The 19,313-nt window shown below is 44.5% G+C and overlaps 1 protein-coding gene across 1 annotated transcript in view; it reads right to left on the bottom strand.

The window, feature by feature from the left end:
- Positions 1-280: 280 nt before the first annotated feature.
- The window catches only part of si:dkey-34e4.1 (carboxyl-terminal PDZ ligand of neuronal nitric oxide synthase protein), a 178,155-nt gene continuing 159,122 nt past the window's right edge, over positions 281-19,313 (bottom strand). Inside the window, exon 11 of the mRNA XM_014140244.2 lies at positions 281-3,706. Coding sequence (XP_013995719.2) covers positions 3,130-3,706 — 577 coding nt within the window. The 3' untranslated portion in view covers positions 281-3,129. The remainder of the gene's footprint in view (positions 3,707-19,313) is intronic.

The raw sequence follows: 19,313 nt of genomic DNA, 5'->3' as shown, positions 1-19,313 counted from the left end.
TTATTCTCTAAAAATTACTCTATGTGTCTCTGCTTGTCCCTCAGTTCCTTTCTGAAAGTCCTGTCTTCATGACTGCTCCTCTCTTTATACTGTATATCTAAACTTAATTAATGACCGCATCCCAAATGGCACCCACTACCCCTAAGTGCACTATATAGGTTATACGGGGCCATTTGGAACGCTATATATGTGTAGTTGAGAATCTAAGAGACCAAAGAAACACTATTTTGAATGAGGAACTAGAGTCCTTCAAGAGAAAGAACAACAGGTGAATACAGCAGTTGTTCAACTCGTCTTTTATTCATTCACTCATTCCTTTATTATTGCTGTGTTTTTCTCTCCTTCAAAGTGTTGGAAAGAAAAGCCGCCCTCTCTTCAGCTCCTCCGATTCCTTCTTGCCAATCACCAGTCGACACCTGTACTGTCGTCCAATCATATCTCTTCTTAACCACCTCGTCATCACCTCAACCTGCCATCCAGAATAAGCCCACATTTAGAGTAGGTACTATTGTTCAATTCATTTTAAGACATCAGTTTAACTCAATCTCATTTTCTCGCTCTCATAAGGCCAGGAGTTGTTCTTGACCATGTGACCTGACCAGGAATAAACCCCTAGACTAGTCATGCATATAACATATATCTGTTATTGTTGTAGTTGTCATACAGAAAGCCTGTGTAAGTATGGAGATGAGACAATCGCCATGTTTCTCACTGTGAGACCATGTTTTACAGACAATTACTGAACTAACCCTGTTATTAACCTGTTATGACACTTTTTCCTCTCTTTCAATTTTTTTTCTCTCTCTCTCTTCCTCCCATTCCACAAATGAACAAACACTCAGCAGCGATGTCACTATCTCCTTCATTTAAACTGACACCCAAACTCTCAGGCTTAGCAAAAATACCCTGTCATTCAGGACTTCAGAGAGATAGATAGATAAATAGAGAAAGTGAAATAGAGAGAGAGATATAATTCATCAGTGAGTTTGTCTTTTCCCCTGAGGCCTCTCGCTGATTCCCAATTATCGTTCCACTCTGTGGGTCTTTTGATCAAAGCTAAAAATCCCTGAAAATCTTTTGCCATTAAGAGGGGCTATTAAACCTTTCATGCCTCACCGTTCATCTAATAACACCATTCATCTAATAACACCATTCATCTAATAACACCATTCATCTAATAACACCATTCCACTTGGAACCATCTGTTAAGTTTCACTGCTTGTCAGGCCATTGGCCAGCTTTTCAGATCAGAGCTGTTTACTAGCCCTAAAACCAACATTCAGCCAATCACGTTGGCTCTTCGAGCCCTAAAACCAACATTCAGCCAATCACGTTGGCTCTTCGAGCCCTAAAACCAACATTCAGCCAATCACGTTGGCTCTTCTAGCCCTAAAACCAACATTCAGCCAATCACGTTGGCTCTTCAAGCCCTAAAACCAACATTCAGCCAATCACGTTGGCTCTTCTAGCCCTAAAACCAACATTCAGCCAATCACGTTGGCTCTTCTAGCCCTAAAACCAACATTCAGCCAATCACGTTGGCTCTTCTAGCCCTAAAACCAACATTCAGCCAATCATGTTGGCTCTTCAAGCCCTAAAACCAACATTCAGCCAATCACGTTGGCTCTTCTAGCCCTAAAACCAACATTCAGCCAATCACGTTGGCTCTTCAAGCCCTAAAACCAACATTCAGCCAATCATGTTGGCTCTTCAAGCCCTAAAACCAACATTCAGCCAATCACGTTGGCTCTTCTAGCCCTAAAACCAACATTCAGCCAATCATGTTGGCTCTTCTAGCCCTAAAACCAACATTCAACTAATCATGTTGGCTCTTATTGCTGTACAGATTAATTCATCATCATTGAAATGTCCCAGAAAAATCTACCTTTTCTTATTTTTAAACTGTGTGGTCTGAAGGCTATAGGAGTGGTGTACAACATTCCAAAACCAAACATCATGTGCAAACACATATCATCAAACTACCACACTGTGAGTATGAGTGTGAGTGGCCAAACACACATCATCAAACTACCACACTGTGAGTATGAGTGTGAGTGGCCAAACACACATCATCAAACTACCACACTGTGAGTATGAGTGTGAGTGGCCAAACACACATCATCAAACTACCACACTGTGAGTATGAGTGTGAGTGGCCAAACACACATCATCAAACTACCACACTGTGAGTATGAGTGTGAGTGGCCAAACACACATCATCAAACTACCACACTGTGAGTATGAGTGTGAGTGGCCAAACACACATCATCAAACTACCACACTGTGAGTATGAGTGTGAGTGGCCAAACACACATCATCAAACTACCACACTGTGAGTATGAGTGTGAGTGGCCAAACACACACTAACACAGTTCCATCACCACTTCTCTTCCATTCGCTGTTCCTTTTCTATCACTTCCCTGTTCCTTTCTCCATAATTCGTCATAACACTTCATAACCTGATGCCTGAGAGAGGGCAGCTGTTCTCAATGCCACAGCACTTCAAATCCAATGTTCTCACAACTTTCCCATAACGTTCCCACAACATTCTTACAGTATGTCACTTCGATTTCAGTAATGCTTGGGTGATGTTGAAAACCCTGTAAATGAGTTGAGAGTATGTAATGAAATACATTTTAAGCATCTTGACTACTAACTTGTCACTGACACTATAGGCTACATTAACAGTGAAAGACTTCTGCTACATGATTATTCTCAATGCTCTACTGATTTACTAATAACAAATACAATCCTTATTCTCTATAAAAATACTAGGATCTGTCCATATGGCAATAATTTATAGAATAATAGATCATTTTATGTTCCTTTTCTGTGAATGTGTTGAAGTATGTTTAGGCCATGCGCAATTCTGTCCAGCTGTGTGTTGTGAAAGGACAGAAAAACTAGTCTTGAAATCCAGCTTACTCAACATTTTAGGAATATGGACCGAATGAGGTCTACAAAACACTATTGCATTTCAGTGAGCGTTAGAAGCTCTGATAACAGTCTGTGTCAGTCATTTTATTGTGTGGTGTCTGTTGCAGCATCAGGGTCAGTCAACTAGGAGCGCCCAGCCCCAGAGGCCTCAAATGAAGTCACGGTCTGTAGTAGCTCTCCCGGCCCGTCTTCCTAGCTCCGTTGTGGGACACTGGAGTCCTCAGGGCTGCTGTCCAGCAACTCATCCTCTGAGAAGCTGATGTGCAGACAGGTGTCATTGATGGGGGAGGAGAAGGGGAGCGTGTGCTCGTAGCTGTCCGCGTGTGTGCCTGGGGTGGTGGTGACGCATGACAGGGGCGCAGTTTCCCCCTTCATGTCTTCTAGGGGGCTGCCACAGCCGCTAGAGACAGTCAGGAACGTCCCCCTGTCCCCAAATGGGTCCTCTTCGTCATGGAGGGGCGAGAGATGCGATTTAGTCTCGGAGCGGACGCCGGAATCCTCGCTAGCTGAGCCGCACGAGCCGCTCTCGCCGCCTCCGTTGCTGAGCGGGTGGAAGTCTCCTGAGAGTCCGGAAGAGAGGGAGCAGGGCGTGATGTCTGGGAAGGACAGGCTCTCGCTCCGGCTCGGAACGCCACCATTCCCGTCTACTTGTGTGGTCAGAGGCATGGTCAGCGGGTTGAACTCCAACCCCGGAGAGACAGTTCGGCTGGATCGCTTACGGTTGAAGGACGGGGGAGGCGGTTCCAATTTAGGGATGATCTGTTTAAACCTGTCAATCAGAAAAGAGAGTTGGATTTAATCGAAGGTCACATCTCAAATGACACCATATTCTCCATGTAGTACCCTACTGTGATGAACTACTTTAGGCCAGAGCTGTGTAAACCTGGTGGTTTAAGGGCATCGAGGGGCACCCCACTCATTTGAGATGCAGGCTAAGTGAAATATGGGTCTTATATTCCTCAAAATATCAAATAGTGTCAATAACATGAGCTACTGCTCTTAATGTAAATGTAGTGAATAGTGAGTGTTTTCTCTATAACGTGCAGGGGCATTCAAAAGGGAAATAAGCCTTGCTGTTTACATTTTCACAGTGACACTTCCATTGTTTAAACCCAATGCACTTTGAGGTAAGCCGCTGCCCGATGGGAGCTGTGTGTGTGTGTGTATGTGTGTGTGTGTGTGTGTGTGTGTTTGTGTGTTTGGTAAGAGCAGTCTGGGCACTTATCTTGGTCCCACAGCTCCCCTGTTGGGAGGAAGAGGGGAAGAGAAAGAGAGAGAGAGAAAGTGAGAGAGAAAGGGAGCTGCAGGCTTTCCTCTCCTCTATCGACAGCACCAAACACACACTATAAATAGCTGCATTGCAGTCTCCCTGTTTAGACCACAGAAAACCCATGAAAACACATACACCACCAATCAAAAGTTTGGAAACACCTACTCATTCAAGGGTTTTTCTGTATTTTTTACTATTTTCTACATTGTAGAATAATAGTGAAGACATCAAAACTATGAAATAACATATATGGAATCATGTAATAAACAAAAAAGTGTTAAACAAATCAAAATATATTTTAGATTCTTCAAAGTAGCCACCCTTTGCATTGATCACAGCTTTGCAGACCCTTGGCATTCTCTCAACCAGATTTACTTGGAATGCTTTTCCAACAGTCTTGAAGGAGTTCCCACATACAGTATGCTGAGTACTGGTAACTCTAATGAACTTGTCCTCTGCAGCAGAGGTAACTTTGGGTCTTCCTTTCCTGTGGCGGTCCTCATGAAAGCCAGTTTCATCATAGCACTGTCACATGAATTGATGCTGGAGAGATGAAGTAGGTACGGGAAGTCAAACATTTAATAAAGAACGGACATGGAACGAGACAGGAACAGCGTCAGCAAACTAATAATACAGACAAACAATGAATGCAGCAGCGCGGAACAGAGCAAGGGAACTGACAAATATAGGGGAGGAAATAAACAGATGAGTCTGTTTATTTGAAGAAACCTTCAAAGTTCTTGACATTTTCTGGATTGACTGACCTTCATGTTTTAAAGTAATGATGGACTGTCGTTTCTCTTTGCTTATTTGAGCTGTTCTTACCATAATATGGACTTGGTCTTTTACCAAATAGGGCTATCTTCTGTATACCACCCCTACCTTGTCACAACACAACTGATTGGCTCAAACACATTAAAAAGGAAATAAATTCCAATAATGAACATTAAACAAGGCACACCTGTTAATTGAAATGCATTCCAGGTGACTACCTCATGAAGCTGGTTGAGAGAATGCCAAGAGTGTGCAAAGCTGTCATCAAGGCAAAGGGTGGCTACTTTGAAGAATCTCAAATATAACATATATTTTGATTTGTTTAACACTTTTTTGGTTACTACATGATTTCATAGTTTTGATGTCTTCACTATTATTCTACAACGTAGAAAAACCCTGGAATGAGTAGGTGTGTCCAAACTTTTGACTGGTACTGTATATACAAAAGTATGTGGACTGTCCTTCAAATTAGTGGATTCGGCTATTTCAGCCACAACAGGTGTATAAAATCGAGCACACAGCTATGCAATCTCCATAGACAAACATTGGCAGTAGAAGGGCCTTACTGAAGAGCTCAGTGACCTTCAACGTCGCACCGTCATAGGATGACGGCTTTCCAACAAGTCAGTTTGTCAAATTTCTGCCCTGCTGGAGCTGCTGCTGCTGTTATTGCGAAGTGGAAAATTCAAGTAGCAACAACGGCTCAGCATCGTGTTAGGCCACACAAGCTCACAAACACGACCGCAGAGTGTTGAAGTGTGTAGCGAGTAAAAATCTTCTGTCCTCGGTTGCAACACTCACTACCGAGATCCAAACTGCCTCTGGAATCAACGTCAGTACAAGAAGTGTTCGTCGGGAGCTTCATGATATGGGTTTCCATGGCCAAGCGTTGGCTGGAGTGGTGTAAAGCTAGCCGCCATTGGACTCTGGCGCAGTGGAAACACGTTCTCTGGAGTGATGAATCACAGTCCGACGGACTAATTTTGGTTTTGGCGAATGGCAGGAGAACGCTACCTGACCGAATGTATAGTTCCAACAGTAAACTTTGGTGAAGGAGGCATAATGGTCTGGGGCTGTTCTTCATGGTTCAGGCCTCTTTGTTCCAGTGAAGGAGGAATAATGGTCTGGGGCTGTTCTTCATGGTTCAGGCCCCTTTGTTCCAGTGAAGGAGGAATAATGGTCTGGGGCTGTTCTTCATGGTTCAGGCCCCTTTGTTCCAGTGAAGGAGGAATAATGGTCTGGGGCTGTTCTTCATGGTTCAGGCCCCTTTGTTCCAGTGAAGGAGGAATAATGGTCTGGGGCTGTTCTTCATGGTTCAGGCCTCTTTGTTCCAGTGAAGGAGGAATAATGGTCTGGGGCTGTTCTTCATGGTTCAGGCCTCTTTGTTCCAGTGAAGGAGGAATAATGGTCTGGGGCTGTTCTTCATGGTTCAGGCCCCTTTGTTCCAGTGAAGGAGGAATAATGGTCTGGGGCTGTTCTTCATGGTTCAGGCCCCTTTGTTCCAGTGAAGGGAAATCTTAATGCTACAACATACAATGACATTCTAGACGATTCCGTGCTTCCAACTTTCCTGTTTCAGCATGACAATGCCCCCGTGCACAAAGCGAGGTCCATACAGAAATGTTTTGTTGAGATCAGTGTGGAAGAACTTGACTGGCCTGCACAGAGCCCTGACCTCAAACCCATCGAACACATTTGGGATGAATTAGAACATCGACTGCGAGCCAGGTCTTACCGCCCAACATCAGTGCCTGACCTCACTAATCCTCTTGTGACTCCAAGACCCCGCAGCAATGTTCCAACATCTAGTGGAAAGCCTTCCCAGAAGAGTGGAGGCTGTTATAGCAGCAAAGGGGGATCGACTTATTAATGCCCATGATTTTGGAATGAGATGTTGATGAGCAGGTGTCCACATACTTTTGGTCGGTAGTGCACATGTGTAAACACACGCACACACCCAAACACACGTGTGCGCACACAAACACACACACACACACACACACACACACACACACACGCAAACAAACACCCACATTCCTCCCTGTTTATTCTATTTGTTTGCTTTGTTTCCTAAGTGAAGCTACGACAGCCTATGAGTGAAGCTTGTTTGTAGTGTGTGAGCTGTTATGAGTTGTAACTGTCATTAGCTCTAACTGGCTCCTATGTGTACTGTGTGCTGCTATTGAACATCTATATAAAGCTTATAAAGGGTTTATAAAGGCTTCATTAAGCCTTTCATGTTGTTGTCTGTTAAAAGTGGCACTGGCTGGTTCCTAAGTGTGTAGTTATTGAGTTGTATGGAGCCTGGTTTCTAGTTGTGTGATGTGTAGTTATTGAGTTGTATGGAGCCTGGTTTCTAGTTGTGTGATGTGTAGTTATTGAGTTGTATGGAGCCTGGTTTCTAGTTGTGTGATGTGTAGTTATTGAGTTGTATGGAGCCTGGTTTCTAGTTGTGTGATGTGTAGTTATTGAGTTGTATGGAGCCTGGTTTCTAGTTGTGTGATGTGTAGTTATTGAGTTGTATGGAGCCTGGTTTCTAGTTGTGTGATGTGTAGTTATTGAGTTGTATGGAGCCTGGTTTCTAGATGTGTGATGTGTAGTTATTGAGTTGTATGGAGCCTGGTTTCTAGTTGTGTGATGTGTAGTTATTGAGTTGTATGGAGCCTGGTTTCTAGTTGTGTGATGTGTAGTTATTGAGTTGTATGGAGCCTGGTTTCTAGTTGTGTGATGTGTAGTTATTGAGTTGTATGGAGCCTGGTTTCTAGTTGTGTGATGTGTAGTTATTGAGTTGTATGGAGCCTGGTTTCTAGTTGTGTGATGTGTAGTTATTGAGTTGTATGGAGCCTGGTTTCTAGTTGTGTGATGTGTAGTTATTGAGTTGTATGGAGCCTGGTTTCTAGTTGTGTGATGTGTAGTTATTGAGTTGTATGGAGCCTGGTTTCTAGTTGTGTGATGTGTAGTTATTGAGTTGTATGGTGCCTGGTTTCTAGTTGTGTGATGTGTAGTTATTGAGTTGTATGGAGCCTGGTTTCTAGTTGTGTGATGTGTAGTTATTGAGTTGTATGAAGCCTGGTTTCTAGTTGTGTGATGTGTAGTTATTGAGTTGTATGGAGCCTGGTTTCTAGTTGTGTGATGTGTAGTTATTGAGTTGTATGGAGCCTGGTTTCTAGTTGTGTGATGTGTAGTTATTGAGTTGTATGGAGCCTGGTTTCTAGTTGTGTGATGTGTAGTTATTGAGTTGTATGGAGCCTGGTTTCTAGTTGTGTGATGTGTAGTTATTGAGTTGTATGGAGCCTAGTTTCTAGTTGTGTGATGTGTAGTTATTGAGTTGTATGGAGCCTGGTTTCTAGTTGTGTGATGTGTAGTTATTGAGTTGTATGGAGCCTGGTTTCTAGTTGTGTGATGTGTAGTTATTGAGTTGTATGGAGCCTGGTTTCTAGTTGTGTGATGTGTAGTTATTGAGTTATATGGAGCCTGGTTTCTAGTTGTGTGATGTGTAGTTATTGAGTTGTATGGAGCCTAGTTTCTAGTTGTGTGATGTGTAGTTATTGAGTTGTATGAAGCCTGGTTTCTAGTTGTGTGATGTGTAGTTATTGAGTTGTATGGAGCCTGGTTTCTAGTTGTGTGATGTGTAGTTATTGAGTTGTATGGAGCCTGGTTTCTAGTTGTGTGATGTGTAGTTATTGAGTTGTATGGAGCCTGGTTTCTAGTTGTGTGATGTGTAGTTATTGAGTTATATGGAGCCTGGTTTCTAGTTGTGTGATGTGTAGTTATTGAGTTGTATGGAGCCTGGTTTCTAGTTGTGTGATGTGTAGTTATTGAGTTGTATGGAGCCTGGTTTCTAGTTGTGTGATGTGTAGTTATTGAGTTGTATGGAGCCTGGTTTCTAGTTGTGTGATGTGTAGTTATTGAGTTGTATGGAGCCTGGTTTCTAGTTGTGTGATGTGTAGTTATTGAGTTGTATGGAGCCTGGTTTCTAGTTGTGTGATGTGTAGTTATTGAGTTGTATGGAGCCTGGTTTCTAGTTGTGTGATGTGTAGTTATTGAGTTGTATGGAGCCTAGTTTCTAGTTGTGTGATGTGTAGTTATTGAGTTGTATGGAGCCTGGTTTCTAGTTGTGTGATGTGTAGTTATTGAGTTGTATGGAGCCTGGTTTCTAGATGTGTGATGTGTAGTTATTGAGTTGTATGGAGCCTGGTTTCTAGTTGTGTGATGTGTAGTTATTGAGTTGTATGAAGCCTGGTTTCTAGTTGTGTGATGTGTAGTTATTGAGTTGTATGGAGCCTGGTTTCTAGTTGTGTGATGTGTAGTTATTGAGTTGTATGGAGCCTGGTTTCTAGTTGTGTGATGTGTAGTTATTGAGTTGTATGGAGCCTGGTTTCTAGTTGTGTGATGTGTAGTTATTGAGTTGTATGGAGCCTGGTTTCTAGTTGTGTGATGTGTAGTTATTGAGTTGTATGGAGCCTGGTTTCTAGTTGTGTGATGTGTAGTTATTGAGTTGTATGAAGCCTGGTTTCTAGTTGTGTGATGTGTAGTTATTGAGTTGTATGGAGCCTGGTTTCTAGTTGTGTGATGTGTAGTTATTGAGTTGTATGGAGCCTGGTTTCTAGTTGTGTGATGTGTAGTTATTGAGTTGTATGGAGCCTGGTTTCTAGTTGTGTGATGTGTAGTTATTGAGTTGTATGGAGCCTGGTTTCTAGTTGTAGTTATGGAATGGTGTGTGAAGTGTGGTATTAGACACAGTAGGAGCAAGGGGGTAATAAATAGTATTTTACAGTGAGTCTGACTGAGTGGTTGAATCTCTAGCTAGCAGTTCCCCAGACAGTCTTTGTGATTTCCATATGTTTGACTCAGCACTTCTGTTCTGTCTGCTGTCTGGGCTTTCATACACCTCCCTCCCAGCGCTACCACTCCTCTCTCGACCTCTCTCTTTCTCTTCTCTCTGCCTCATTCTCTTTCCCCCTCCTCCCTCCTCTCTCCCTCCCTCACTCCTCCACTCTCTACCTCTTTCTCCTTCCCCTCCTCTCAATTCAATTCAATTTAAGGGCTTTATTGGCATGAGAAACATATGTTAACATTGCCAAAGCAAGTGAAGTAGATAAAAAAACAAAAGTGAAATTAAAAATAAAAATGAACAGTAAACATTAAACAAACAAGAAGCTCAAAAATAATAAAGACATTTTATGTCTATTTGCAGTGTTGTAACGATGTGCAAATAGTTGGAGTATAAAAAGTAAAATAACTCAACATAAATATGGGTTGAATTTACAATGGTGTTTGTTCTTCACTGGTTGCCCTTTTCTTGTGGCAACAGGTCACAAATATTGCTGCTGTGATGGCACACTGTGGTATTCCACGGTGGCCTTACTTAATAGCAAGGCTATAGTACATAGTCAAAGCTTTCCTTAAGTTTGGGTCAGTCACAGTGGTCAGGTATTCTGCCACTGTGTACTCTCTGTTTCGGGCCAAATAGCATTCTAGTTTGCTCTGTTTTTTTTGTTAATTCTTTCCAATGTGTCAACTAATTATCTTTTAGTTTTCTCATGATTTGGTTGGGTCTAATTGTGTTGCTGTCCTGGGGCTCTGTGGGGTCTGTTTGAGTTTGTAAACAGAGCCCCAGGACCAGCTTGCTAAGGGAACTCTTCTCCAGGTTCATCTCTCTGTAGGGGATGGCTTTGTTATGGAAGGTTTGGGAATCGCTTCCTTTTAGGTGTTTGTAGAATTTAACGTCTCTTTTCTTGGCCTAATTCTGCTCTGTATGCATTATTTGGTGTTTTGTGAATTCTTGGTTGGTTACTGTACCCCAGACCTCACAACCATAAAGGGCAGTGGGTTTTTGCCATATCCTAACTGGTATGTCGAGTTTTATGTTCCTTTTGATGACGTAGAAGGCCCTTCTTGCCTTGTCTCTCAGATCGTTCACAGCTTTGTGGAAGTTACCAGTGGTGCTGATGTTTAGGCTGAGGTAGGTATAGTTTTTGGTGTGCTCTAGAGAAACGGTGTCTAGATGGAATTTGTATATGTGGTCCTGGCGACTGGACCTTTTTTGAAACACCATTATTTTTGTCTTACTGAGATTTACTGTCAGGGCCCACTCTCTCCCTCTCTCTTTCTACTTGCCTCCTCTCTCTGCCTCAGTCTCCTTCCCCCTCCTCTCTCTGCCTCAGTCTCCTTCCCCCTCCTCTCTCTGCCTATCTGTCTCCTTCCCCCTCCTTTCTCTGCCTATCTGTCTCCTTCCCCCTCCTTTCTCTGCCTATCTGTCTCCTTCCCCCTCCTCTCTCTGCCTATCTGTCTCCTTCCCCCTCCTTTCTCTGCCTATCTGTCTCCTTCCCCCTCCTTTCTCTGCCTATCTGTCTCCTTCCCCCTCCTCTCTCTGCCTATCTGTCTCCTTCCCCCTCCTTTCTCTGCCTATCTGTCTCCTTCCCCCCTCCTTTCTCTGCCTATCTGTCTCCTTCCCCCTCCTCTCTCTGCCTATCTGTCTCCTTCCCCCTCCTTTCTCTGCCTATCTGTCTCCTTCCCCCTCCTCTCTCTGCCTATCTGTCTCCTTCCCCCTCCTTTCTCTGCCTATCTGTCTCCTTCCCCCCTCCTCTCTCTGCCTATCTGTCTCCTTCCCCCTCCTCTCTCTGCCTATCTGTCTCCTTCCCCCTCCTTTCTCTGGCTATCTGTCTCCTTCCCCCTCCTTTCTCTGCCTATCTGTCTCCTTCCCCCTGCTTTCTCTGCCTATCTGTCTCCTTCCCCCTCCTTTCTCTGCCTATCTGTCTCCTTCCCCCTCCTTTCTCTGCCTATCTGTATCCTTCCCCCTCCTTTCTCTGCCTATCTGTCTCCTTCCCCCTCCTTTCTCTGCCTATCTGTCTCCTTCCCCCTCCTTTCTCTGCCTATCTGTCTCCTTCCCCCTCCTTTCTCTGCCTATCTGTCTCCTTCCCCCTCCTTTCTCTGCCTATCTGTCTCCTTCCCCCTCCTTTCTCTGCCTATCTGTCTCCTTCCCCCTGCTTTCTCTGCCTATCTGTCTCCTTCCCCCTCCTCTCTCTGCCTATCTGTCTCCTTCCCCCTCCTTTCTCTGCCTATCTGTCTCCTTCCCCCTCCTTTCTCTGCCTATCTGTCTCCTTCCCCCTCCTTTCTCTGCCTATCTGTCTCCTTCCCCCTCCTCTCTCTGCCTATCTGTCTCCTTCCCCCTCCTATCGCTGTCTCTGTCTGATTCCCCCTCCTCTCTCTGCCTATCTGTCTCCTTCCCCCTCCTATCACTGTCTCTGTCTAATTCCCCTCCTCCCCCTCTCTCTCCCTCTTTGTCTCCCTCTCTCTCCCTCTCGTTCTCCCTCTCTACCCCTCTCGTTCTCCCTCTCTACCCCTCTTTATCCTTCTCTCTCCCTCTCTACCCTTCTCTCTCCCTCTCTACCCCTCTTATCCTTCTCTCTCCCTCTCTACCCTTCTCTCTCCCTCTCTACCCCTCTCTCTCTCCCTCTCTACCCCTCTCTCTCTCCCTCTCTACCCCTCTCTACCCCTCTTTATCCTTCTCTCTCCCCTTCTCTCTCCCCTTCTCTCTCCCTCTCTACCCTTCTCTCTCTCCCTCTCTACCCCTCTTTATCCTTCTCTCTCCCTCTCTACCCTTCTCTCTCCCTCTCTACCCCTCTTTATCCTTCTCTCTCCCTCTCTACCCTTCTCTCTTCCTCTCTACCCCTCTTATCCTTCTCTTTCCCTCTCTACCCTTCTCTCTCTCCTCTCTACCCCTCTCTCTCTCCCTCTCTACCCCTCTCTCTCTCCCTCTCTACCCCTCTCTACCCCTCTTTATCCTTCTCTCTCCCCTTCTCTCTCCCTCTCTACCCTTCTCTCTCTCCCTCTCTACCCCTCTCTCTCTCCCTCTCTACCCCTCTCTCTCTCCCTTTCTACCCCTCTCTCTCTCTCTCTCTCTCCCTTTCTACCCCTCTCTCTCTCCCTTTCTACCCCTCTCTCTCTCCCTTTCTACCCCTCTCTCCCTCTCCCTTTCTACCCCTCTCTCCCTCTCCCTTTCTACCCCTCTCTCTCTCTCCCTTTCTACCCCTCTCTCCCTCTCCCTTTCTACCCCTCTCTCCCTCTCCCTTTCTACCCCTCTCTCTCTCTGGCTCCTTCGCTCATGCCCCCTCTCTTTCACTAGCCCCTTTTCTCTCTGTCTGCTCTTTCAGTCTCTTGTTCTCTCTACCTCCTCCCTTGGTTTTTATTAATCTTATTCTCACATGCATATCTTTCTCCCTCGCTCTGCTTCCCTGCCTTAAACTCCCTCCACCTTTCTCTATCTCACTCCTTCTCTCTCCCTCCCTCCCTCCTTATGCCTCGCCCTCCTGACTCTCCTTCTGTTTCCCCGTTTGCATACCTCCTCTCTCTCTGTTCATCTCTATCCCTCCTCTCTCTCTGTTCATCTCTATCCCTCCTCTCTCTCTGTTCATCTCTATCCCTCCTCTCTCTCTGTTCATCTCTATCCCTCCTCTCTCTGTTCATCTCTATCCCTCCTCTCTCTCTGTTCATCTCTATCCCTCCTCTCTCTCTGTTCATCTCTATCCCTCCTCTCTCTCTGTTCATCTCTATCCCTCCTCTCTCTCTGTTCATCTCTATCCCTCCTCTCTCTGTTCATCTCTATCCCTCCTCTCTCTCTGTTCATCTCTATCCCTCCTCTCTCTGTTCATCTCTATCCCTCCTCTCCCTCTGTTCATCTCTATCCCTCCTCTCCCTCTGTTCATCTCTATCCCTCCTCTCTCTCTGTTCATCTCTATCCCTCCTCTCTCTGTTCATCTCTATCCCTCCTCTCTCTCTGTTCATCTCTATCCCTCCTCTCTCTCTGTTCATCTCTCTCCCTCCTCTCCCTCTGTTCATCTCTATCCCTCCTCTCTCTGTTCATCTCTATCCCTCCTCTCTCTCTGTTCATCTCTATCCCTCCTCTCTCTCTGTTCATCTCTATCCCTCCTCTCTCTTGTTCATCTCTATCCCTCCTCTCTCTCTGTTCATCTCTATCCCTCCTCTCCCTCTGTTCATCTCTATCCCTCCTCTCTCTCTGTTCATCTCTATCCCTCCCCTCTCTCTGTTCATCTCTATCCCTCCTCTCCCTCTGTTCATCTCTCTCCCTCCTCTCTCTCTGTTCATCTCTATCCCTCCTCTCTCTCTGTTCATCTCTATCCCTCCTCTCTCTCTGTTCATCTCTATCCCTCCTCTCTCTCTGTTCATCTCTATCCCTCCTCTCCCTCTGTTCATCTCTATCCCTCCTCTCTCTGTTCATCTCTATCCCTCCTCTCTCTCTGTTCATCTCTATCCCTCCTCTCTCTGTTCATCTCTATCCCTTACTCTCTGTTCATCTCTATCCCTTACTCTCTGTTCATCTCTATCCCTCCTCTCTCTCTGTTCATCTCTATCCCTCCTCTCTCTCTGTTCATCTCTATCCCTCCTCTCTCTCTGTTCATCTCTATCCCTCCTCTCTCTCTGTTCATCTCTATCCCTCCTCTCTCTCTGTTCATCTCTATCCCTCCTCTCTCTCTGTTCATCTCTATCCCTTACTCTCTGTTCATCTCTATCCCTCCTCTCTCTGTTCATCTCTATCCCTCCTCTCTCTCTGTTCATCTCTATCCCTCCTCTCTCTCTGTTCATCTCTATCCCTCCTCTCTCTCTGTTCATCTCTATCCCTCCTCTCTCTCTGTTCATCTCTATCCCTCCCCTCTCTCTGTTCATCTCTCTCCCTCCTCTCTCTCTGTTCATCTCTATCCCTCCTCTCTCTCTGTTCATCTCTATCCCTCCTCTCTCTCTGTTCATCTCTCTCCCTCCTCTCCCTCTGTTCATCTCTATCCCTCCTCTCTCTCTGTTCATCTCTATCCCTCCTCTCCCTCTGTTCATCTCTATCCCTCCCCTCTCTCTGTTCATCTCTATCCCTCCTCTCTCTGTTCATCTCTATCCCTCCTCTCTGTTCATCTCTCTCCCTCCTCTCCCTCTGTTCATCTCTATCCCTCCTCTCTCTCTGTTCATCTCTATCCCTCCTCTCTCTCTGTTCATCTCTATCCCTCCTCTCTCTCTGTTCATCTCTATCCCTCCCCTCTCTGTTCATCTCTATCCCTCCTCTCTCTCTGTTCATCTCTATCCCTCCTCTCCCTCTGTTCATCTCTATCCCTCCTCTATCTGTTCATCTCTATCCCTCCTCTCCCTCTGTTCATCTCTATACCTCCTCTCTCTGTTCATCTCTATCCCTTACTCTCTGAATGTGCATTCTCTTCCAATCTGTCACCCCTACCTCCACGCTGACTGGAAGACTTAATTTAATGAGGTGACAAACATACCAAGGTCTCCCTACTCCTCCCTACTCCTGGAGCCAGTACTCTGGCTGGCAGTAAGGCAGTAAGGTCTCCCTACTCCTGGAGACATTACTCTGGCTGGCAGTAAGGCAGTAAGGTCTCCCTACTCCTCCCTACTCCTGGAGCCATTACTCTGGCTGGCAGTAAGGCAGTAAGGTCTCCCTACTCCTGGAGACATTACTCTGTCTGGCAGTAAGGCAGTAAGGTCTCCCTACTCCTCCCCAACCCTGGAGACATTACTCTGGCTGGCAGTAAGGCAGTAAGGTCTCCCTACTCCTCCCCAACCCTGGAGACATTACTCTGTCTGGCAGTAAGGTCTCCCTACTCCTCCCTACTCCTGGAGACATTACTCTGGCTGGCAGTAAGGTCTCCCTACTCCTCCCTACTCCTGGAGACATTACTCTGGCTGGCAGTAAGGCAGTAAGGTCTCCCTACTCCTCCCCAACCCTGGAGACATTACTCTGTCTGGCAGTAAGGCAGTAAGGTCTCCCTACTCCTCCCTACAGTATAACACCCCAGAGACAGGCGTACTTAGACAAAGACTGAATCCCAAATGGCACCCTACTCCTGTTTAGCACACTACTTTTGACTAGGGCCCATAGGGAAACCCATAGGGCTCTAGTCAAAAGTAGTGCATTATTTAAGGAATAGGGTGCCATTTGGGACGCAACCAGAGGGTCAAACACCCTCGTAAAGACCTACTCCTCAGTGGCTGAACACAACCAGAGGGTCAAACACCCTCGTAAAGACCTACTCCTCAGTGGCTGAACACAACCAGAGGGTCAAACACCCTCGTAAAGACCTACTCCTCAGTGGCTGAACACAACCAGAGGGTCAAACACCCTCGTAAAGACCTACTCCTCAGTGGCTGAACACAACCAGAGGGTCAAACACCCTCGTAAAGAGTGAATACTTAAGTTAATGTGTTGTTTATGAGTATGAGAAGTTATAGTGTGATTATTCTTCTGTCTGTGTGCTTGTGTGTGTGTGTGTGTGTGTGTGTGTGTGTGTGTGTGTGTGTGTGTGTGTGTGTGTGTGTGCAGCCACCTGAGAAGGATGGTAGGTGTAATATCCTTGCTAATGGACCCACTCTGATAGCAGTGGAAACATTTCACTTCCTAATGAGCTAAAACATACAACTACACACATAACGTCTGACCTTATCACAATCCCCATTTTCAGACAAAAAGTACACTGTTAAACGATACAGTCTTTGATACCAAATCAAAATCCTCACTGTCTCTCTCCCCATTCTCTCTCTCCCCCATTTCTCTCTCTCCCCCACTTCTCTCCTTCTCTCTCTGTCACAGACACAATCAAGACCCCACTAGCTCTATCATTTGAATGTCATTAAATTACATCTATGATAACATGATGATTACATCTATGATAACATGATGATTACATCTATGATAACATGATGATTACATCTATGCTGACATGATGATGATTACATCTATGATAACATGATGATGATTACATCTATGATAACATGATGATGATATTTATGATAACATCTATGATAACACGATGATGATTACATCTATGATAACATGATGATGATATTTATGATAACATCTATGATAACATGATGATGATTACATCTATGATAACACGATGATGATTACATCTATGATAACATCTATGATAACATGATGATGATTACATCTATGATAACATGATGATGATTACATTTATGATGACATGATGATGATTACATCTATGATAACATGATGATGATTACATCTATGATAACATGATGATGATTACATCTATGATAACATGATGATGATATTTATGATAACATCTATGATAACATGATGATGATTACATCTATGATGACATGATGATGATTACATCTATGATAACATGATGATGATATTTATGATTACATCTATGATAACATGATGATGATTACATCTATGATAACATGATGATGATATTTATGATAACATGATGATTACATCTATGATAACACGATGATGATTACATCTATGATAACATGATGATGATTACATCTATGATAACATGATGATGATATTTATGATTACATCTATGATAACATGATGATGATTACATCTATGATAACATGATGATTACATCTATGATAACATGATGATAACATCTATGATAACATGATGATGATTACATATATGATGACATGATGATGATTACATCTATGATAACACGATGATGATTACATCTATGCTGACATGATGATGATTACATCTATGATAACATGATGATGATTACATCTATGATGACATGATGATGATTACATTTATGATGACATGATGATGATTACATTTATGATGACATGATGATGATTACATCTATGATAACATGATGATTACATCTATGATAACACGATGATGATTACATCTATGATAACATGATGATGATATTTATGATAACATCTATGATAACATGATGATGATTACATCTATGATAACATGATGATGATATTTATGATTACATCTATGATAACATGATGATGATTACATCTATGATAACATGATGATGATTACATCTATGATAACATGATGATGATTACATCTATGATAACATGATGATGATTACATCTATGATAACATGATGATGATTACATCTATGCTGACATGATGATGATTACATCTATGATAACATGATGATGATGATTACATCTATGATAACATGATGATGATGATTACATCTATGATAACATCTATGCTAACATCACGATGATTACATCTACGATGACATGATGATGATTACATCTATGATAAAATGATGATTACATCTATGCTAACATGATGATGATTTCATCTATGATAACATGATGATGATTACATACATGCTAAAATTATGATGATTGCACACACATGTTAATATGCAGTAATCATGAGTGCCCTCATATGATAGCCTGTCCTACACACTTCCCAAGGGTGAAACAGGACAGAGCATGCGTCCAGTAAATTAAACGTGCACAGAGGTATTTTAAGAGGGGCACCACTGCCCACACATGCCATTGTACAACACAGTCCCATGCTTGTTTCATATACAACGTTTCACATGCCGGAGGACTGTATACTCACATCCACAGAGAGGAGGAGAGAAGAGGAAAGGAGAGGAGGGGAGAGCTAGGCTGGCTATGGTTCTGTTATCAGTGGGCCCCCAAGGCTCCCAGAGAGACGGGCTGGTGCACCACAGGAATCAGGAATAGGGGGAGGTTACTGGTTAGGGATGGGGGAGGTTACTGGTTAGGGATGGGGGAGGTTACTGGTTAGGGATGGGGAGGTTACTGGTTAGGGATGGGGGAGGTTACTGGTTAGGAATAGGGGGAGGTTACTGGTTAGGGATGGGGGAGGTTACTGGTTAGGGATGGGGGAGGTTACTGGTTAGGGATGAGGGAGGTTACTGGTTAGGGATGAGGGAGGTTACTGGTTAGGAATGGGGGAGGTTACTGGTTAGGGATGGGGAGGTTACTGGTTAGGGATGGGGGAGGTTACTGGTTAGGGATGGGGGAGGTTACTGGTTAGGAATGGGGGAGGTTACTGGTTAGGGATGGGGGAGGTTACTGGTTAGGGATGGGGAGGTTACTGGTTAGGGATGAGGGAGGTTACTGGTTAGGAATGGGGGAGGTTACTGGTTAGGGATGGGGGAGGTTACTGGTTAGGAATGGGGAGGTTACTGGTTAGGGATGGGGGAGGTTACTGGTTAGGGATGAGGGAGGTTACTGGTTAGGAATGGGGAGGTTACTGGTTAGGGATGGGGGAGGTTACTGGTTAGGGATGGGGAGGTTACTGGTTAGGGATGGGGGAGGTTACTGGTTAGGAATGGGGGAGGTTACTGGTTAGGGATGGGGAGGTTACTGGTTAGGGATGGGGAGGTTACTTGTTAGGGATGGGGGAGGTTACTTTTTAGGGATGGGGAGGTTACTGGTTAGGAATGGGGGAGGTCACTTTTTAGGAATGGGGAGGTTACTGGTTAGGAATGGGGGAGGTTACTTGTTAGGGATGGGGAGGTTACTGGTTAGGAATGGGGGAGGTTAC

Source organism: Salmo salar, chromosome ssa01 (assembly GCF_905237065.1).
Source record: "Salmo salar chromosome ssa01, Ssal_v3.1, whole genome shotgun sequence".
Lineage (NCBI taxonomy): Eukaryota > Metazoa > Chordata > Actinopteri > Salmoniformes > Salmonidae > Salmo > Salmo salar.
This window is presented reverse-complemented; position numbering and strand designations above follow the sequence as displayed.